The sequence below is a fragment of the Lepidochelys kempii genome, chromosome 3 (assembly GCF_965140285.1).
Source record: "Lepidochelys kempii isolate rLepKem1 chromosome 3, rLepKem1.hap1, whole genome shotgun sequence".
In the NCBI taxonomy this organism is placed as follows: Eukaryota; Metazoa; Chordata; order Testudines; family Cheloniidae; genus Lepidochelys; species Lepidochelys kempii.
Window position 1 is genome coordinate 15,245,522 of NC_136382.1, and position 18,443 is coordinate 15,263,964.

Below are 18,443 nucleotides of genomic sequence, written 5' to 3' on the forward strand. Positions count from 1 at the left end.
ACGTAGACCAGTAAAAACTAAGCGCCAGTATTTTTCCTTCTTATGCATATTTTAAAATGTAAAATGTGGGAGAGAGACAGCTAAGGAAGGAATTTGGATTCCAGAACCCAGCGCCTGAAATGGTTTCTTCTGTCTATATGCCTGAAGATCGAAACCAAATACAATAAATGCTGGTGTCCTTTTAAAAAGTCTGGATGTTTACAGCAAGCATATAATTTTCCATGATTAGGGACGCCAAGAAAAATAAGAACGATGATAAAAAGAAAAGTTTAATCATACATTTCAACAAGCACAGATGGAACATCAGAAAACTTTTTTCTTTTTTAATATACTGTATTGTACACATTATTTTTAGTCCTTTACATACAGATTAATTCCAGAAGGACTGGCATGCAGCAGGTAAAAAAGGAGGCAGTTTATGGATAGCAGGAATATTGGATGCACTGTGATTACATTTACAATGCTTCACAATTTTTTGATCACAAGGAAGAGACACATGTTTTTAGTTTAATTTTTTTTCACGAGTGGGTCCAGGTACTGCCCAATGAAACCATTTATAAAGTATAAGACTGTATCAGAAGAGTGGCAGGTAAACCTCACATACTGAGCACAAAGGAGGAGACTGCTTACACTATATAGAAGTAATGCAGACAGTTGATCTCCTAGGTCTCCTGAGCGTTCTGTCTTTCTTAAAGGTTTACTTTAGTCTTTAAGGCCCTGACTCTGCTTTGGGATACACTAGCACTGACTTCTGTCCCAATGGGATGCCATAGGGGCACAGCTGCAGATTCAGACGCAGAATCTCAGCCTAAGCCTTTTGGTCTCCTCAAGCATGACCTTGGTTACTTCTAGATGTGTATACTTTCCATGGGAAGAAATGAATGGGCTTGTGAGGATATCAAAGACTGGAAGCACAGAGAAGGGAAAAGGGGTAAAGGGAGAGCCAGAGTTTGAAGAAACAAAACAAAACCCCAAAACAAACAAAAAGAAAAAAACAAAGCGGAGCAACAGAAATTAAAAATAAATAAGGGCCTGGATTTTCTCCCATTAACATCAACAGGATCAGGTCCACACAGCAGAGCACTTAAGCAGGGCTGTACCTTTAAGTACTTGAGTAGTCCCATTGAAGTCAACAGAACAATATGCTTGAAGTTACACACATTTAAGTACCTTGTGAACTGGGGCCAAAAGGCCAGATCCAATGATCAAATAAAGTCAGTAGAAAGACTCCCACTGACTTCAGGGGAGAGAAGAGGATAAGAAAAAAGATTTCAATATTAAGAATTTACAGATTTCAGTATAGATGCTTCTTGGGACTCTAAAAATATTAATATTTAACTGAAACAAGAAGACCTGAAGTCATTTACCTGAAGTTTTCCTATCTGAAAAGCCTTCTTATCTGAACTTAGCTCATCTCCCCTCCTATGCATCATCCTCACTGAAAAATCCCTTGTTTGGCTAGACAGGGTATTATTCTTTTAGCATTTTTTAAGAAATTGATTTGAGAGGAATTAAATGCAAAACAATGCAGTTTTACTTTTGAAAAAACAAGGAAAGCATAAATAATCATCCAAATCCTTGGCCTCTTTTTGCCTCAAACCTGCTTTACAAAACAACACATCTATTAAAACATACAGACAAAAATAAAAAATGACACTGCACTTTAGATATGGGGGCTGACAGCAGTAAGCCCATTGCAAATTTCAAAATTGTGTGATCTGCATTCTTGTCCACCTACACAGTATCCCAAACATCCTGCCATTAATTAGCTTAACATTCCAGCTAGTAAACAAGAATAACGATTGAGGGGGCTGGAAAAAGAGACGGAGTCAGCCAGTAGATAGTCACAACAAACCAGCCCACTCACTGGTACACAGACACATTAGAGCTTGTATTTTTTTTCTTCCATGGAGGGGAAAAGAAAATCACCTTAATATAACACTGTCTTTCCTGTCAGTGCAGCCACATCCATATTAGCAGGCTAGAAAAGTCATCCCATTTCTGCAGTAGGCACTCTGTCAAAGAAAGAGAAAATCTGTAATGAATTATCACATCAACACAAACAAGGGAAGGAGGCAGAGCAAGGCAAGGCTTTCTTCCTGTTTTGTAGACTATTCTGGCTGCAGTCTAATAGTGTGCTTAATCTGAACATTTCTGGTCGGGAAGCAATGAGCAACCACTCTGTCTATTAAAAAATCAGTGTGGTTAACAAGTGGTTAGTGATTCTATTTCAAGAGAGCAACAGATATGCAAAAAGATGACATTATTTTGTTAATTGCCTACAAAATATGTGGGGACAAAAAATATACTATTATGCTGAATCTGCTTGTCCTTTATAACCATGTGTTCTCTATTCACATCGCTCAAGAATCACTTCTAACCTAAAAATCTTAATAGTCTATAAATTACTGACTCATTACAGCTTTTCCAGATTTAATTTATAGTCTGGACCAAAAGCTATATAAACAGGCACTAGTATATCCTCCCAAAACCAAATTAAACTTAAAGGAGTTCTGTGCAGTACAGAAAACTTTGATCTCCCATAAAGTGTAGCCTAGGATCAAGTCTTTCCACTGATAAAGAAATGGGAGGGTTAAACAGTAGTTGAGAAAGAGAATTTTAATAAGATACAGTGCTATATCTTACTAATATATACTCCATATACTTTAAACATCTCCTCCTGAATTAATGCAGGAAGTTGTGCCTCCTTTACACAAAAACTGGACACCACAGTTTTAAGGGGATATTGTCAAGTTAAAATGCATATTGTTGAAAAATATTTCTTTGTGATACTAACAACATATTCAAATGAAAGAATTTTAAATGACTTTCCCCACGTATACTGTCGGTTTACTTTCTGTTTGTCACTCAGCTTGAAAAATGAAAACAGATTAGTCTGTTTCACTCTGCTTATACTCTAGTTCTTAGTCAGGTTCACTTTCTGCCTCTTATGTAGAGCCACATAGGAACTGTCATGTATGATCAGCCCATCTAGTGCAACATCCGATCTCTGGCAATGGTTATTATCAGCTGCCTCACAAGAAAGGCTAAAATGACATAGCGGATAATTATGCATAACAAGCATAACGCTCCAATGTGTGTGAGGAGTATGAGCAGACACTGTTGAGGAATATATTTATCTCCATACAGAACTTTTTTCTCCACTGAAGTTTTTTAAAAATGGTAGAAACATTTTTATTTTTCTTAGTTTGGAAAACTTGGGACAGATTCTAATCTCAGTTCACAAAACCTAAATATGGGGTCTATCATTGTAAATAGATGTCTCTTTAGTTGTACCTATCCATTACCACCTTTGTGTTTCTCTGGGTGTTTATATATAAACTCCGAATTTATTTCCTAACTCATATGAGCGTAATCAATTTTCCCTCTTTGGAACTGGATATTGAATAATGGTGTTAAATGAGCACAGGGGTTAGTCTCAAGTAACTTTTTGATGTAAATTATATGTATATTGAATTTTAAGTGAACAGACTTAAAAACACCAATCAATTTCTATAAAAAGACGTTTTCAGACAACTGAATATGCAAAAAGAAAACATACCAGCTATTTACCATAGCACCCTCTATCATACAAGTCGTACTACAATATATAGATTGAACAGTATTAAAATAAAAGAGAAGAACATTAGTCAAGAGGATACACAGCCAGGCATCTGACAAGACAATACCACCACAAAACAAAAGACTATCAAAAACCCACTACCCAAACATGAACTATACAAAAATAGGCCAGACAATAACTTTAATAAAAGGATACAATATATTCCCACAACCACAAGCATAAACTCCCAGGGAGTTTGGATCTACGGCTTGCCCAAACCATTATGGCTGGCATTTTGAAGTCCATGCAAAAATAACGCTTTAGCTCCTCCATCTCAGTATTTTACAGAGTTTATAACCACAGTGACAACCTTTAACACGTAAATATAATATTTAGGGCTACTGTGGAGTTTACATTGACATAAATGAACCTGAGACTAATGTTGGATTCACATTAAAGATACATGGTTATATTCTGTCCTGTTGGGGAAAGGATTTTTGGCTGAAAGGCAGACTCAGGCTTGGCTTTGATCACCTGGGAAATAATCAAGCTTAAAGTTTTCCAACATCGGCAACGTTATATGGTTCCCTATACCCCTGAAGAGGTCATTTTAGAAGCAAGTTTCAGAGCAGGGAGGACATCATCTTCACAAAGCAGGACACTCCACTAGATTATAGTTAGCAATATATTATAGTTAGTGTCTGCTAGAGCTAGAGCTGCAAATAAGTTTCCTACTTAACTCCGTTTTCACTCATGCCTCCTTAGGCTGAAATTTTCCATTCTTTAATCTCTGCCTGAAGCTGAAGTTTTTCGGAAAGTCTGAACAAAATTCCTTCAGCTGTTCTGGAGTTCAGAGAGAGTGAAAACAAAACACTTCTCTCTTCCAGTGCCTGCCAAAGTGATTTTCATCTATGCACATTTTATTGAATAACTTATTTATAAAGGAGTGACACTCATCTGCAGTGGTCTCACAGTAATTTACCTAAACATGGGCTGTACCTCAACCTCATTCTAAAGGGAATGTTTTCGGAATGGGTCCTTTATAGCAGCAGGGAGCTTGAATCACCAGGTTCCAGAGGAAAAGAGCACTTCTACCTAGTTCTGATATATCATCAGATCTAAACACTGTTATGCATAGGAAAGCTATTTTACAGGTATGAAATATTCTGACTAATACATTTTAATCTCTAAGGTCTATGACAGTTGGATTCACAGTATTGAAAGCCATGGCTCTCCAGGCCAAGATAGATGAAAAACAATGTCAACAGGTGTTTTCCAATTCTTTATTACAATTCTAAAAACATTTTCTTTTTTTTAAAACAGGAGACCAACTATGGTGTGGCATAAAATAAAGGGTTTGGCCAGATTCTTATGTACACCAAGGCTACCTTATATCACTCTGGCAGCATACAGCGGTCTTGGTGTAAACGAAGATCTTTTTCTTCACTTGTTTGAGATGACTTGTAGAGCCAGTCCCTGGCTTCCTACTTCTAAGTAACATGGCAAACCCAAACTCATGCCAATGAAACCTTTATACCACACTATAACCTCATGTATCCTCCCTATGTGTATCTTTCTTTCTTTTAAAAGAGTCACATCATCAATCTATCAGGAACAGTTACAACCCTTAACTTATTTAAGCAGATTTATACTTGTTGATAACAAAAATGTCCTTCTCTAGAACTCCTACTGTTACTCCATAAATGTAAGTCATCTAGCAAATTGAGTTTTTATAAACAGTATGAAATCACTGGCGTTAACTTTGTGTGTTGTCAGGAGGAGAAAGAAAAGATCACTGTTGTGCTCTCTCTCAGTCATGTGCAGCAACTCCATTCCTTTCCCTTTGTTTGGATGAGAGGGGGCAGAACTGTTTGTCTAGCTAGAAAATGGAAGCTGCACACAATTCTGATGCAGATTTAGAAACCAAGCCCGAGAAACAGGTATTCACCAAATGACTTCTTGAATGCTACAAAAAGGGCCTCTAGTCTTTTTGCCCTACGCATGTTTTTCTTATTCACATTAGCGAGAGATGTGCAAAGAAATAAAGGGAAGAACACCACTCCCATCCCATAATAAGGGCCCAGGGTCATTCAGAATGGAACACAACTTACCGTACATCCAACGGCCATCGCAATGTCACTTTATTGAATGGGCATCACTGGGTTTTTCAACACAGACATACTGAAGCAGTGAGTCACAGAGGAGAGCCTGAACCAAACCCAAGAATTTGAATACTCCTGAATTTGTAAGAACTTCAGATCAGAATCCTAACACTGCTGGACAGACCCAGCTCTAGTTAACTTCTATTATTGCATGAATTATTTCACTGCTGTAACATGATGCGAGAGAGACATACTGGGCTGAGAAAGAAACAGATGTGCCATGATTTTTGAATTGGTTGGCTTGGGTTAAATCTTTCACTGGGTAAAAACTGAAACATTTATGAGTAGCACACCCCCAGTGTACATCCCAAGTGCTAAAGTATACTGGACCAAATTCTCGACTGGTGTAACGCTGCAGTTCCATTCACTTCAGTGGAGATGCACCAATTTATACCTGCAGAGAACCTGGTGCATTGTGTCACTGAAAAATTGTATATCTCTGAATTAAGGGCCCTTTCTATCCAAGTTGGGCAATAGCTTTTTCAAAACTAGAAGGCTTGCTTTCTTGTTGTCCTTGTGTATGTGTGGGGGCAACTGATTTGATTACAAAGCATAAAGCGAATGGCAGACAGACACCAAAATCAAAGCGAAAGCCTGGGCTGAACTTCATTAGCAAGCATAAATACAAATAGGCTCCATATCTTGTTTGTGACATACCATGGGCCTTTCGTCCTTTTAATAATTTTGCTCTAACCTCTGATATTTGCATACATGTAAATTAAGCCACATGAGGTTAATTTGTCTCTGATATGGGATTTGTGTGGAAAACTTTTTCATTAAATATTTCTCCTGCTGCAGTTTTACTGTGAAAAACAGGGAGGATTATAGCTAGACAGTGGACGCCTCTATTTGAGAACAGTGGAGGGAGCCCTGTCCTCTAAGTAAGAGACATTCTTGGATCAGATACTGGCTGGCAGGATGGAAAAAAGGATGTATCATTAACTTTCATTCCATTCCAAATAACCTGGAACCCATAAAACACAAAGATACCCTAATTTTAAATATGCTCTTTCCCCCCATTTCTTCTTTCCATTTTATTTGTGGAATGCTAACTTTGAAACTTCATAAGTCCCCAAATATCAAACAAGTCATTTTGGACAGATTCATAACTCTTTGAACATAGAAATGTCTACATTAAAAAAACCAGTGATTAAAAGGTTACTCTTCTAATTTCTCCAGCCTGCTTCATCAAACCACATACAAAGAAGTGTCAGGTTATTTAGAGATTATAATAAAAATTAACTTAAGGGGCTAAGTATAAACAGCATTGTAGAGAAAAGAAAATCCATGTGCCATTTAGAATTAGCTGCTTCTGTTTAGGTCCAACTTAACCTATGTGGATATGAACTATCCTTACGAACAATACATATAGATACAAAAGTATAATACTGTATTCCTCTTTAATATAGGACAATAGCAATTAAAGCTCTACTTCAACTACCCCATGTTAAATCAGCAGTCAAAGCACAGATGTTTATTATTATTCCAAGTATGTGTGTGTATTATTTATATAAGTGCCTAGTATATACTGTTGGCATTATACAAAAAATGAACAATAAATACCACATATGTATCCATGTGTGGCAATGCTGAGCCATCCAAATTCTGCTCTCTGCTGCATTCATGCATCCTTACTGATTTAATTTATGTTAGCATTGGATCGACAGTGCTGGAAAGTGTAGTATCGATCCACAAAATAGTGAGCTCATCAGAAGTGACCCACATATATGCTTCAACCTAGTCCTAGTCACATCTAGGGGTAGGCAAAAACTTCATGATTTGTGCCTATTTTTTCCTTGACTGTTGAGACTGCTAATAAGCGTCACAACAGTGGTTTCTGTGATGTGGACATTTGCCCGCTAGGAATTGGACCGAAAACACCAGCACATTTTAGTAAGACAACCACAAGCAAACACTGATAAAAGTGCAGCCTCGAAAAACCACCCTTCAACAATCTGTAACAAAAAGCTTTTCACTGAAGTCAGTTCTAGGATTCCGCTTACTGTCTACTGCCAATGGTATCAACTTTTTAATAATCACACAGAACAGGGCTGCTGTATCTAGATGCATGTGTACCCTACCCAAGTCTGTTAAAGAAAACAGCCTACACTCCAAATTCAAAGTAACTTAAAAAAAACCTTGTTTTCTGTTGCTGAGAACAACAATTATAAAAAGCATTTTATTTTATTTTTAAAGTAGAGACAAACAATCGTGTGGCAGAAAATAAAGGGTTTGGCCAGATTCTTATTTACACCAGGGCTACTTGTTTACACAAAGGCTGCTGCTGAGAATAACAAAAAATCCCCAATAACAGTCTCTGTTCATATATAGGACCTATGAAAAACAAGGACCAAATTCTGGTCTCAGTTACCCATTGATGTTGCACAGGCAAAACAGTTGACTTTGGCTTGTGTACTGTCATTCAGCTAATTTTACCAGCTAGGAACACAGCAGGTAACGATCAAATGCTGTTTTCAGGGCTGTGCTGATATCCCCATAATGAAGGAAATTAAAGCAAAGGCATGATGGGTTTCTGCTGTAGTAAAAACTGGGGTGTGGGAGTAGGGGATCAATGTTTGCAAAAAGAAAAAGAACAAGACTGGTAGGGAGAGAAACATCATTTTAAGTTTCTCAGAGGGTACTGTAAACAATGGAGAGTGAAGGAAAAAATTGAACTATAAAGCAAAATTTGGCAGCATAGTAAATTGCAAAACAGACCTACTTTTCCAAAGTCCTTTCCATCATTGCCACCAACTTTAATAGACTTATTTGTCTGAGAAAGAGAAATTCTTTTGCATTGTTAAAGAAAATGAGACATTGCTTAGTATACTGAAAAGAAAAAAAAAAATCCTGCTCTGACTCTTATTTCATGTAGCCCAAAAACTTTCCCCAGCATAGTCTTCTTCAGGGGTGAGGTATTAGGAATCCCCCAGGATTCAGAGTGGCTGGTGAGTTGCTTTACCACCACTTCTCTACCCAAACCAGTACAGCAGCAGATCCAACGGGCCCACCCACTGCCTCAAAATCTCTGTCCACAATAGCACACAAGGATCCCCACATGGAGCTTCACCCCACTGTATAAGAACATAAGAAATGGCCATACTGGGTCAGACCAATGGTCCATCTAACCCAGTATCCGGTCTTCTGACAGTGGCCTGTGCCACATGCTTCAGAGGGAATGAACAGAATAGGCAATCATCGAGGGATCCATCCTCTGTTGTCCACTCCCAGGCTCTGGTATGAAAGTGATATGCACCCCTGAGTGGGCTATCAAGAGCTTGGCCTATCCAACACGTTAGAACTGCAGTAGGGACACTCTGTATCCATAAGGGTGTGGGGCGGAATTTTGCCCCTTAACAATTTTACCTATTTATATCAAACTGGGTTGATAAAGAGTGATATGCTGAAGGGTCCTCTTTTGATATTTCTCAATTTGTTGGATTTAACTGTACTGCAACCATAACATATGTGTGGGAAGTTTATTAGATCTAAGAACAAGGTTAAAGTCTTGAGACACCTGGGGAGGAGAACTTTAATGTATGGTTGGAGTCTGAAAACTACCGTTTATAACTCAGAGCACTGTGTAGAGATTTAGTCACAGAACTCCCATGTGAAAATGTACCGCAAACTTTTGGACCTCCTTGGACTTGCGACACAGATTAATTCTACATGAAATGGCCTGACTGGACTCCTCTTCAAGGACAGATACTTTTGGCCTTTCAAGGTTTCATTTTAGTTGCTGAAGGGGCTCAGGCTGTTACTTTGGCCAGCACAGAAAATAGTTTAGTTTCTCTAGATGTCTTTATGCCTCACAATCCCTGCTTGCGTACTGAAAACAATTTTCTTGGTAGCGAGACAGTGTGGTCCCGTGACTTGAACACAGGAGTACAAGCCAGGAAGTCCTGGGCTCCAATCCCAGCTCTGACACTTACTTGTTGTGTGGCCTCAGACAAACCACTTAACTCTTCTTTGTTTCTATTCCCCCCGTCTTTGAAATGGGAATACTACCATTCACCAACCCCAGTTCTGAGGACTGATTGATTACAGAGCTAATGTTTGCACAGCACTGAAAACACAGCATCCTATATAATTATTATTTTTATTAGATTATTTCTTCCCACCAGTTCTTAAGTCTAAAATATTACATTTACAGAGGCAGATGTTGAAATCAGCATTAGAGGAATGGAACTTTGTTTGAAAAGAAATTAACTGGTTTAGGAAAAACAATAGCTTATAAAAGGCCTTTACCTTTACTCAATCATTTCTTGGGATTTGATTAACACCTTTTTAAATGTTAAACTGAAACACAATATCCACAGACATCTTGCACCATATTTCTTCCTCCCTCCCCTCCCCCGAAATGTATTCTATGAATGGTGAATTCAATATATGTAATTTTGTATTCTTTCTTTTATGCGATGAATCATTTCAGCTGGGAAAATAAGACCCTGTCCAATAGCAGAGTGCAGAAAGTTGTTCTGCAAACAGAGAAATTTTCTCAGGCTCCAAGGCCGTTGCTGGTAGAAGCATTTGGGTGCGGCCAGTTCTATTACTGGTCAGCACTCATTACTGACTGATGCACTCTGTTTCCAGTGGGGTTCTTGTTCACCATAGCAGTGGGAGGTAAGAGGAGTTAAGGTAATGCATCAGTGGTTGCCAGTGGAGGAGATGGGAAGAAAAAAAGCAAAAGAAATATACTATTTCAATCAAAGTCAGAAATTTGTAGAAGTGGTTTTGGTCTCAAATATAGAAAAAATATTTATCCAAGAAACTCCTACTCGGGTGCGAACATCCTACTTCGAGTGGGATTTTATTTGGCAAAGTGCTGTGAAAGAGTGGAAGCTAATACAGAGCATGTCTATAAACAAATATATTTATTTAGTACAGATTGACACATTCACTAGAGTATTTCAATGATTACACGTGTAAAACTATTTCCTATAGTGGTTTCCTTTTGTGATTCCACTAATTTATTCAATTCCACCCAATTTTCATGCATTGAATGTTATGAGCTATTTCAGCCACCCAGACTGAAATGTGCATTTGGAGACTACATGCCTGTTTTTACATTTAATCATTGACACATAATTATTTGGTAATATTAGGATTTGAACTCCAATGGAAGCCAACCAACATTTTAATAGATTAAAAAAATCATACAGAATGAATTCTGCCCTGAGGAGAAGAATTAAGAGCCAAATCCTAAACACCTTTACTCAGGTTTTATTCACCCCTCTCAGGCAAAACTTGCATAGACTGCAGTTAGACTGATTAAAAACAGAGGAACATACATTCTGCAATCCTTACTCAGAAAAAAACTCCCTTTGACATTAACAGGAAGGAATTTTACCAGTCTAAAGACTGTGGTATTTTGGTCCTGAGTAAGATTTCAGGATTAGTTTCTAAAATGGAACCAAATCTATCTTTCATAAGTATTTCTATACCACCGATTGCTGTGGACTAAGCACTGATGTAATTTATCCTGTAATACTAATCTTTTACCAGAAGTATACATTACTTTGTGACATTTCTAACAATTTAATTTGAGATGGACTGAAACTTAAACATGACACCCGACTCTGCCTGAACTTTGGGAGAGTTTGGATCCGGTTCTGAATTTTCGTTGTCGCTGCTTTGTAATAGGCCAGAACTGGAACACCACATCCAAATATCTGCAGCCTTTACAGCTAAGGCCCATTTCTAAATTAAACTCTAATCAGGCTTATTCTACACCAGTGGTTCCCCAACTTGTTCTGCCACTTGTGCAGGGAAAGCCAGTGGCGGCCAGGCCGGTTTGTTTACCTGCCGCGTCCACATGTTCGGCCAATCGCGGCTCCCAGTGGCCATGGTTCACTGATCCAGGCAAATGGAAGCTGCTGAAAGTGGTGCGGGCCGAGGGATGTACTGGCTGCCGCTACTAGAATTATTTGATCTTCAATTATACTGGGCACTTCTGATTAAGTGCTGAGGGTTACTTTTTATGTGCTATATGCACAGCACTTTACCTATGTGTATACAACACAATATACCAATTAAAAAGGTGAAGGCTGACAATTAAACACTAGTGGGACATCAGCTCATCTATTCTGCAAGCTTTGCTTCCGATCGTTGACAACCATAACAAAATCTCTCTACCTTAAACAACCACCCAAATTAATTGAGCCTTGCTCAAGTATCTTTTCTGTTCACACACCAGACTAGAGAGTATTACATGTCAAAGTAATGAAAAGTATATAGTTGTTCAAACTAAGCACTGGATCATGGGATAAAAAAAGCCTAAAACATAGATAAATTAGCATACTGTAAAATGTATGGAAAGAGAAGACCACCTCAATAATAAAAATGATCAGCTTGTCCACAAACACTGACTGATCCACTGACTGGGCCTTTGTGACAATGTCCCATGCTTTTCACCATTTCCTACCAGTATACAATTAAGATCTTAGTACCAAGATACGCTCAAGAAACACCTGCATCTATTTTGTTAAGGACCAGATTTTGGATTGCTCTTTTCCAGTTGTGCAAGTCAGGGAGGGCAAAAGGAGTATTTTCCCATTTCCACCTCTCATGATGTGGATCACAGCTATAGTCTCCATGCTCCCTGAGGTACAGTGACTGCCCCCTGCAACTATCCCTCGGTTTGCAAGCCATCCTCAAAGGGCAAGTGTGATGGCTTTGCTGCACAAGGCAGCATCAACAGAACCACACAGAGATACAAAAGAATCTTTGTTGTGCCCAATCCAAAGAGGAAGACTTTAAAAAAAAAAAAAAAAGACTCCGAGGACTTCTTAGGTATAACTACACCTCTCAGAATCCAGGACAGTCAGTCACTCATGGATGAAAGGGAGGAAGGGTGATGGGCTCTCATGTGAGGAAGGCTAGGCTCCTTCTATCTTCATGAGGGACCATCCCCATTCATAAACTGGTGAAGTTGCCTGAGAAGATGTGGGGGAAACGCCATCCAAGTCCCTCTGATGTCTGGTTGAAGTCATCCATAAACTTTCCAAGTGTCTACCTGTCTTTCTACCATTTCTAATTTGTCCATCATTTTTGTAAAATATCTCAGTTGTTCTGCTGAGCTAATGATCCACCATTCACTTCAACATCCCTCTCCAATTTACAGTATTTGCTATGTTAGTCATCACTTTACTGCACCTTCTTTTGAAGTGTCTGGGACTGGTCATTTCAGGGACAAGGTAATGGACTATATGGACCCAGTAGTTTGATCCATCATGGCAAAATTATGCTCTTAAAGAAAACTAGCCATTTTATATTTCCTTTGTATACAGTAGTACAGCAAAAATCCATACGTTTAAATCTACAACTAGTATTTGTCTAGCAACAAACTGGCTGGGCTGTGAGATTCCCCTGGCTGACTGCCGTTGTTCAATCATTTAAATATAGGCTTATGAATGAGGAGAGATGGATTACCCGCTCATAACTCCATCAAGGGCTTGTAGTGATATCACAACTCATTTTTAAAAATCATATATTGACAAATATTTAAATCCTGTAGGAAAGATTTTTTTTAAAATAAGTACTTCTTTGATGTAAGAACATTTTGATTTGTGTGCATGCTGACACCAGAACAGCTCGATTACTTTGTGTGCTCATTTATCATGAGTGCAAAGTTGATCTCATTAGGATGTGGGATTATTGCAGCAAGTATCTTTCACATACACTAATTACACTGACAGCAATTACTTCATTTCAGATTTTTGGGTAAGCAAAAACAGTAAGCAAATATTGTAAGTATGGTCACTTATTTTGGTCTCAATAAAGAACACTTAATTAAGTTGAATCCCAAAAGGTAAGGTTTATTTAATTAAAAAAAAGGGGGGGAGAGCTATTTCTTGAGCCACATTGAACGTTCTACTTTCACAGTAAAGCATACAGGGACCTTGTGGATCCAGGCTTGGGGCAAAGAAAGGGTGTGGTGCTTAAACTGCATTATTCCCTGTGATGGTGCAGTTCCCTTTTCCCTTGCTTTTTTTCACTGCACAATGGCTTGTGGTAAGACTGGAGTGTCAAGTCCAGGCTTTCAGCCCTACAGTAGCTCTGGATTTCCTGGCTTTTGTGGGTTTAAATCAGACCCTTAACATTACTTATATGCATTTGTTTTGGGTAATTGACATTAATTTTCAGGTTGCATCACTGGCATCAATCAGCAAGCTTCTCCAAGGACTGGAGTTAAGGGGCCACAATAAAGGGTAAGACATTGTTTCTTTTGTTTTATTTTTGGAAACATTTTAACTACCATATACTTTTCCACTTGCTGTTATATTCATTTTGCATAATGCAGTATAAAACGTTAGCGTCTGTCTTGCTGAAAAGATTATTTTGGCATTTCTGCAAACGACCTGGATCTGGAGTCTGGTGATAATCAACATCTCTGCAAAGTCAGGTTGATACACTGGACCTACATAATGCTAAAACAGCAGAACATTGCTTTTCAGGGAGATACACTGCCAGCTACAGATGTTTTCCATATGGAACGTGGAAAGTCACAGACCCCCACTCATCAGTGTTCTCACCTCGTAGCACACATCCACAGACAACACTGCTGTAAGTGACATTCAGCAGCAGCCTCCATTACCATGTAGTGTGGAGGAACAAGTACATTTTCATTGCCAAAGGTAGGAAAATGCACTAGTGCAGTCTGTGTATTGTGACAATTCTGACATTTTCAACCTCCTATTTTGCTCATGTACTGCATACCTATTCAGGTGATGGGTCAAGAGAGGCCAACGTGACCTTCTGAGGCTAAAATGTCAAAATCATCTTACTCTGAAGATGGGTTAACTGTTGCAGGAGATCACGTCAAGGTTTGAATGTTGAAAATCGCAGCTGGTGTTCAACAAGAGCCCTACAAAAAATCCTCATGGATATGGAGCAGAATCTGTATGAATTACTGAGTCTGCAGTGAGGAGGACCTAAGGGAATTCAATAAGGCTAGTCCTATTTTACCAGCAAAATAGTGCTAAGTCAGATGTGAAAGCCTACCTGAGGTCCTCCATAACACATATATTTTGGGGTAGGGAGCAGTCCATGGTTACACCCAGACTTCATGTCATCAGGGCCAATGCATATTGCATATACAATTAAAATATACTTTGATACAGAGCCAGAACTTCAAAAGAGCACAGAGTTTTATTTTCAAGTGCTCAATATCGACAACTGGGGCAAGATTTTCAAAAGAGCTCAGCTCCCACTTAGGCACCAAAATAAGAACCAGATTTTCAAAATTTGCTCAGCACCCAAAGCTCCCATTTGTAATACACGTGGCCAGATTTTCAAGAGCACAGTGTCCAAAGTGCACCCAATGTGCTGCACTCTTCTGCAAATCCGACCACTTATTTTAGAGCCTAAATGGGAGCTGAGCTCTTCTGAAAATCTGGCCCTGAATGTGGATGCTGAATGCTTTTGAAAATTCTGCCTATAGCATATCCATTTTGGGTCTGTATGTCCATAACTACACAAAAATATACAATTGTCTTGGCTCAGAGGAAAGAAAATTAATCAACACCAAAAATACTTCAAGTAAAAATAGTTTATTGACGTAAGCCTTCTGCTTCAGTCAATACTGCAGAATCTGAGAAACTATTTGTAGCCTGAGGCAATATTGTACTCTTAGTGTCCTCCAGGCTAGGCAATAATTCTAAAGCCATACATATTTAGTAATGTATAAACTTTACCATGTAATAATTGGCACCATTTCTATAAAATTTAAAACTATGCTGGAGATTCTTATAGCAGACTAGAGGTTTGAGCCATGCTACTCTCAAATGGGAACTGTGTGGTTAAATTCCCGAAGTTGGCTTTGAAATTCTGAAACAGTATCTCCTTTGAATTTTATTCTGCCTTCTTTCCCTTTTCTTTTCACCTTTTTCTTCTATATCTTGTTGTACTTTTTCACCGGTCTATCATTTCGTATCTGTTTGTACCCCCTAGACTGATTTTCTAGAATATGTAAAACACTCAACTTAACTGAAATCTTCTCTAACTCATCTTTCCTCAGGATATTTTTCTTTTCTTATTCAGCTGAAAAGGAAAAATGGGTGACCACATGCACAAATATCTTTAATTCAACACTGCTGCCAGCCTTGTTGTACGGCAGTGAAACGTGCACTGACGAAGAAAGAAGAGCAGCGGCTGTCAGTAGCTGAAAGGGCAATGGAACGAGCTATGTTGGGAATCTCCCTTCTGGATCGCATCCCAAATAAAATGATCAGAGAACTCAGCGGTGTGAAAGATATTGTCGTGGAAAGCAGACATAATAAGATACGATGGGCAGGCCACACAGCATGGCTCACAGACAATAGGTGGACTGCAATCATACCTGAGTGGTACCCACGAGAACAGAAAAGACCGGCCGGCCTCCAAGAATATGGGAGTGAGCTGTAGCTCACGAAAGCTTATGCTCAAATAAATTTGTTAGTCTCTAAGGTGCCACATGTACTCCTTTTCTTTTTGCGAATACAGACTAGCACGGCTGCTACTCTGAAATCTGTATTGTGTCTCAGTGAGTCATCACTTTCTCCTGCTTCTCCCACATTCTCTTGCCACTTCTTCCAGGTCTCCTTTCCTGTAGTTCCTGGATCTTACTGGCACCACCCAAGAGTGGGGCCACACTGTGACTGGATCCTAGACCAGTGCTTCTCAAGCTATCTGATGTGGGGGACCTGCAATTTTTTTCCCCAATGTGCGCGCAGACCGGCAGCCGATGGCTTGCGGACCGACACCCGTCCGCGGACCACCACTTTGAGTAGCACTGTCCTTGACAACACCTGCTTTATCCTCTCCTGCAGGCAGTTCTAGTTCTACTGCAGTCCCATATTGCTAGATCTGCGGAAAATTGGACGTATTGCTTATCATGTGGAGCAGAAGGGTTATGGCAGCAGAAAAAGCAGCAGTGAGAATGGAGGAGAGTTTAACCACCTAGTAAAGGGTCAGGATGATTATAAAAGGAACATTTTTGGAGGGGGCAGCTAGATATTTCTCATGGGGGAACTGGACACAGTTTAGAAGCAGAGGAGTAGGGGCACTTCTGATGGGGAATTGGTGAGTTTTGCAACCTGGAGCAGGTCACATTGCTCGTGGAGAGCCAGCAGCCAGGGAGGGTATTGGTAGCTGGGGTGCAAGTTTTTCTAGGGTTGCTGACACATAGAAGCAGCCAGTCCTCTCCTTCTCCCTGTGCTCTGAGGATGGGATCTCTGCAACACTTGAGGTTGGCTCATTAGTTTTCTCCTTCTTGTGCTACAGGGATGGGGTTCCATAGCAGAGAGCCCCCCCAAAGGACAAGGGAGTTGCACACTCCCCCCATACATAGGTTCAGGCTTAGAACCCAAACGTCAGTGGAGAATGCAGTTTTTTTATTGGGCCCTTTGCTTAAGGAGAAAAAACAGTGGGAAAAAAAAGACACACACACCTGATGCCCAAGGAAAGCATGTTTGTGCCTAATCCACTGCAGCAACTGGTCAAGAACAGTTCATATTCCTGAAAATATTGCCCTTGTAAATGCTTCTGAAGTCAGTGAAAAATTAGGACTTCTCCCTGCTCTGGAACTAGACTAATTCACAAACTGCTCTTTATAGCAAGTTTCTATTTGTTTTTCATGAATCAGTGTTACTTGGTTGTCTGCAGCATTTCCCTTTTCCTTTGTCTTCAGCCCTCATGGGTATGAGTCAATGAGCACTGTGTAATTAACTCTTATGGAGCTCTTTGAAAAGGCAAAGATGTCACATACCAGGGTATTCTCTCTGGGTGAAATTCACCCCTCCAAATAGGGTTTAAGTGGTGCAAACCCTTCTCCTGGCTGTCTGCCCAGGGTGAATTTCACCCACTGGGCAATCAGTTTTAAGTGGCTCCTCAAGCACACCATTTTATTTAGTGCTCATAAGAGGTGCCAGACCGACAAAGAACTGAGTCCTTTTTTTATCCACAGAACAATCAGTACAAACTTCCCCATGCTGCCCCAGTGAAGTGTCTCAGTCTCAATGGGAAAGGAAGAGAAAGTATTCCAGTCTCCATTACCGATTCAGTCCTTGGCCTCTCTGCTGAAACTACCTACCAGGGTGCCAAATGGGGTGTTGGTTTTGTGTTGTGGATATTTTGCAGCAAAGCATTAGACTGAGATAACCAACTCATTCCTCATAGGCCACTCTTCTGTCTCTATTGACTTAGGCTGGATTTGAACAGGCAAACAGATGAGAAAGCCTCCATTGTCCATTACCCAATACAGCTCTGAGAATTTGTTTCCCAGATACCATGCAACTTGCTCAGAACAGGTTTGTCAAGTAACATTCGCTATAAACAAATTATATCAATATTCCTTATCATATGCCACCTATTCATTTTTTTTTTCAAAGTGCCACATAATGATTTCCTTAACAGGACCCTCAGTTAAAGCACATCAGATTTTATAGGTCAGAGAGAGAGAGAGATCAGTTGCAAAGTCAACCAATAATTGAAATAAAATATCCAGTAAAAGACGTATTATTTACAATAAGCAAAAATAATTAGATATTCAGATACAATTTATTGCTACAATAGCCTAAATTAGTAAACTACTTTAAGTGATCATCTTCTAGATGAAAGGAGTATGCGTAGTAACCAGCTTTGTGCAAAATATTTGTTAAAGTAATGTACAATTAATTCATGGCTTTCTAAAAGGTTCAGACAGTTCAGTATAAATCCAAATGTTCCTTAGTAAAAGTAGC

The 18,443-nt window shown here is 39.3% G+C and overlaps 1 protein-coding gene across 3 annotated transcripts in view; it reads right to left on the bottom strand.

Moving 5' to 3' along the window:
* Window positions 1-285: 285 nt before the first annotated feature.
* SUPT3H (SPT3 homolog, SAGA and STAGA complex component) overlaps window positions 286-18,443 on the bottom strand; it is a 470,436-nt gene continuing 452,278 nt past the window's right edge. For 2 of the 3 annotated variants that reach the window (XM_073335781.2, XM_078852051.1), the window contains exon 15: window positions 1,983-2,015. Coding sequence is in view for 1 of the 3 variants with exons in the window: in XM_073335778.1 (XP_073191879.1) it covers window positions 1,974-2,015 (42 nt within the window). In the remaining 2 variants the exon portion in view is untranslated. Of the gene's footprint in view, window positions 2,016-18,443 lie in introns of all 3 variants that reach the window. The other variant, XM_073335778.1, reaches the window with a different exon arrangement.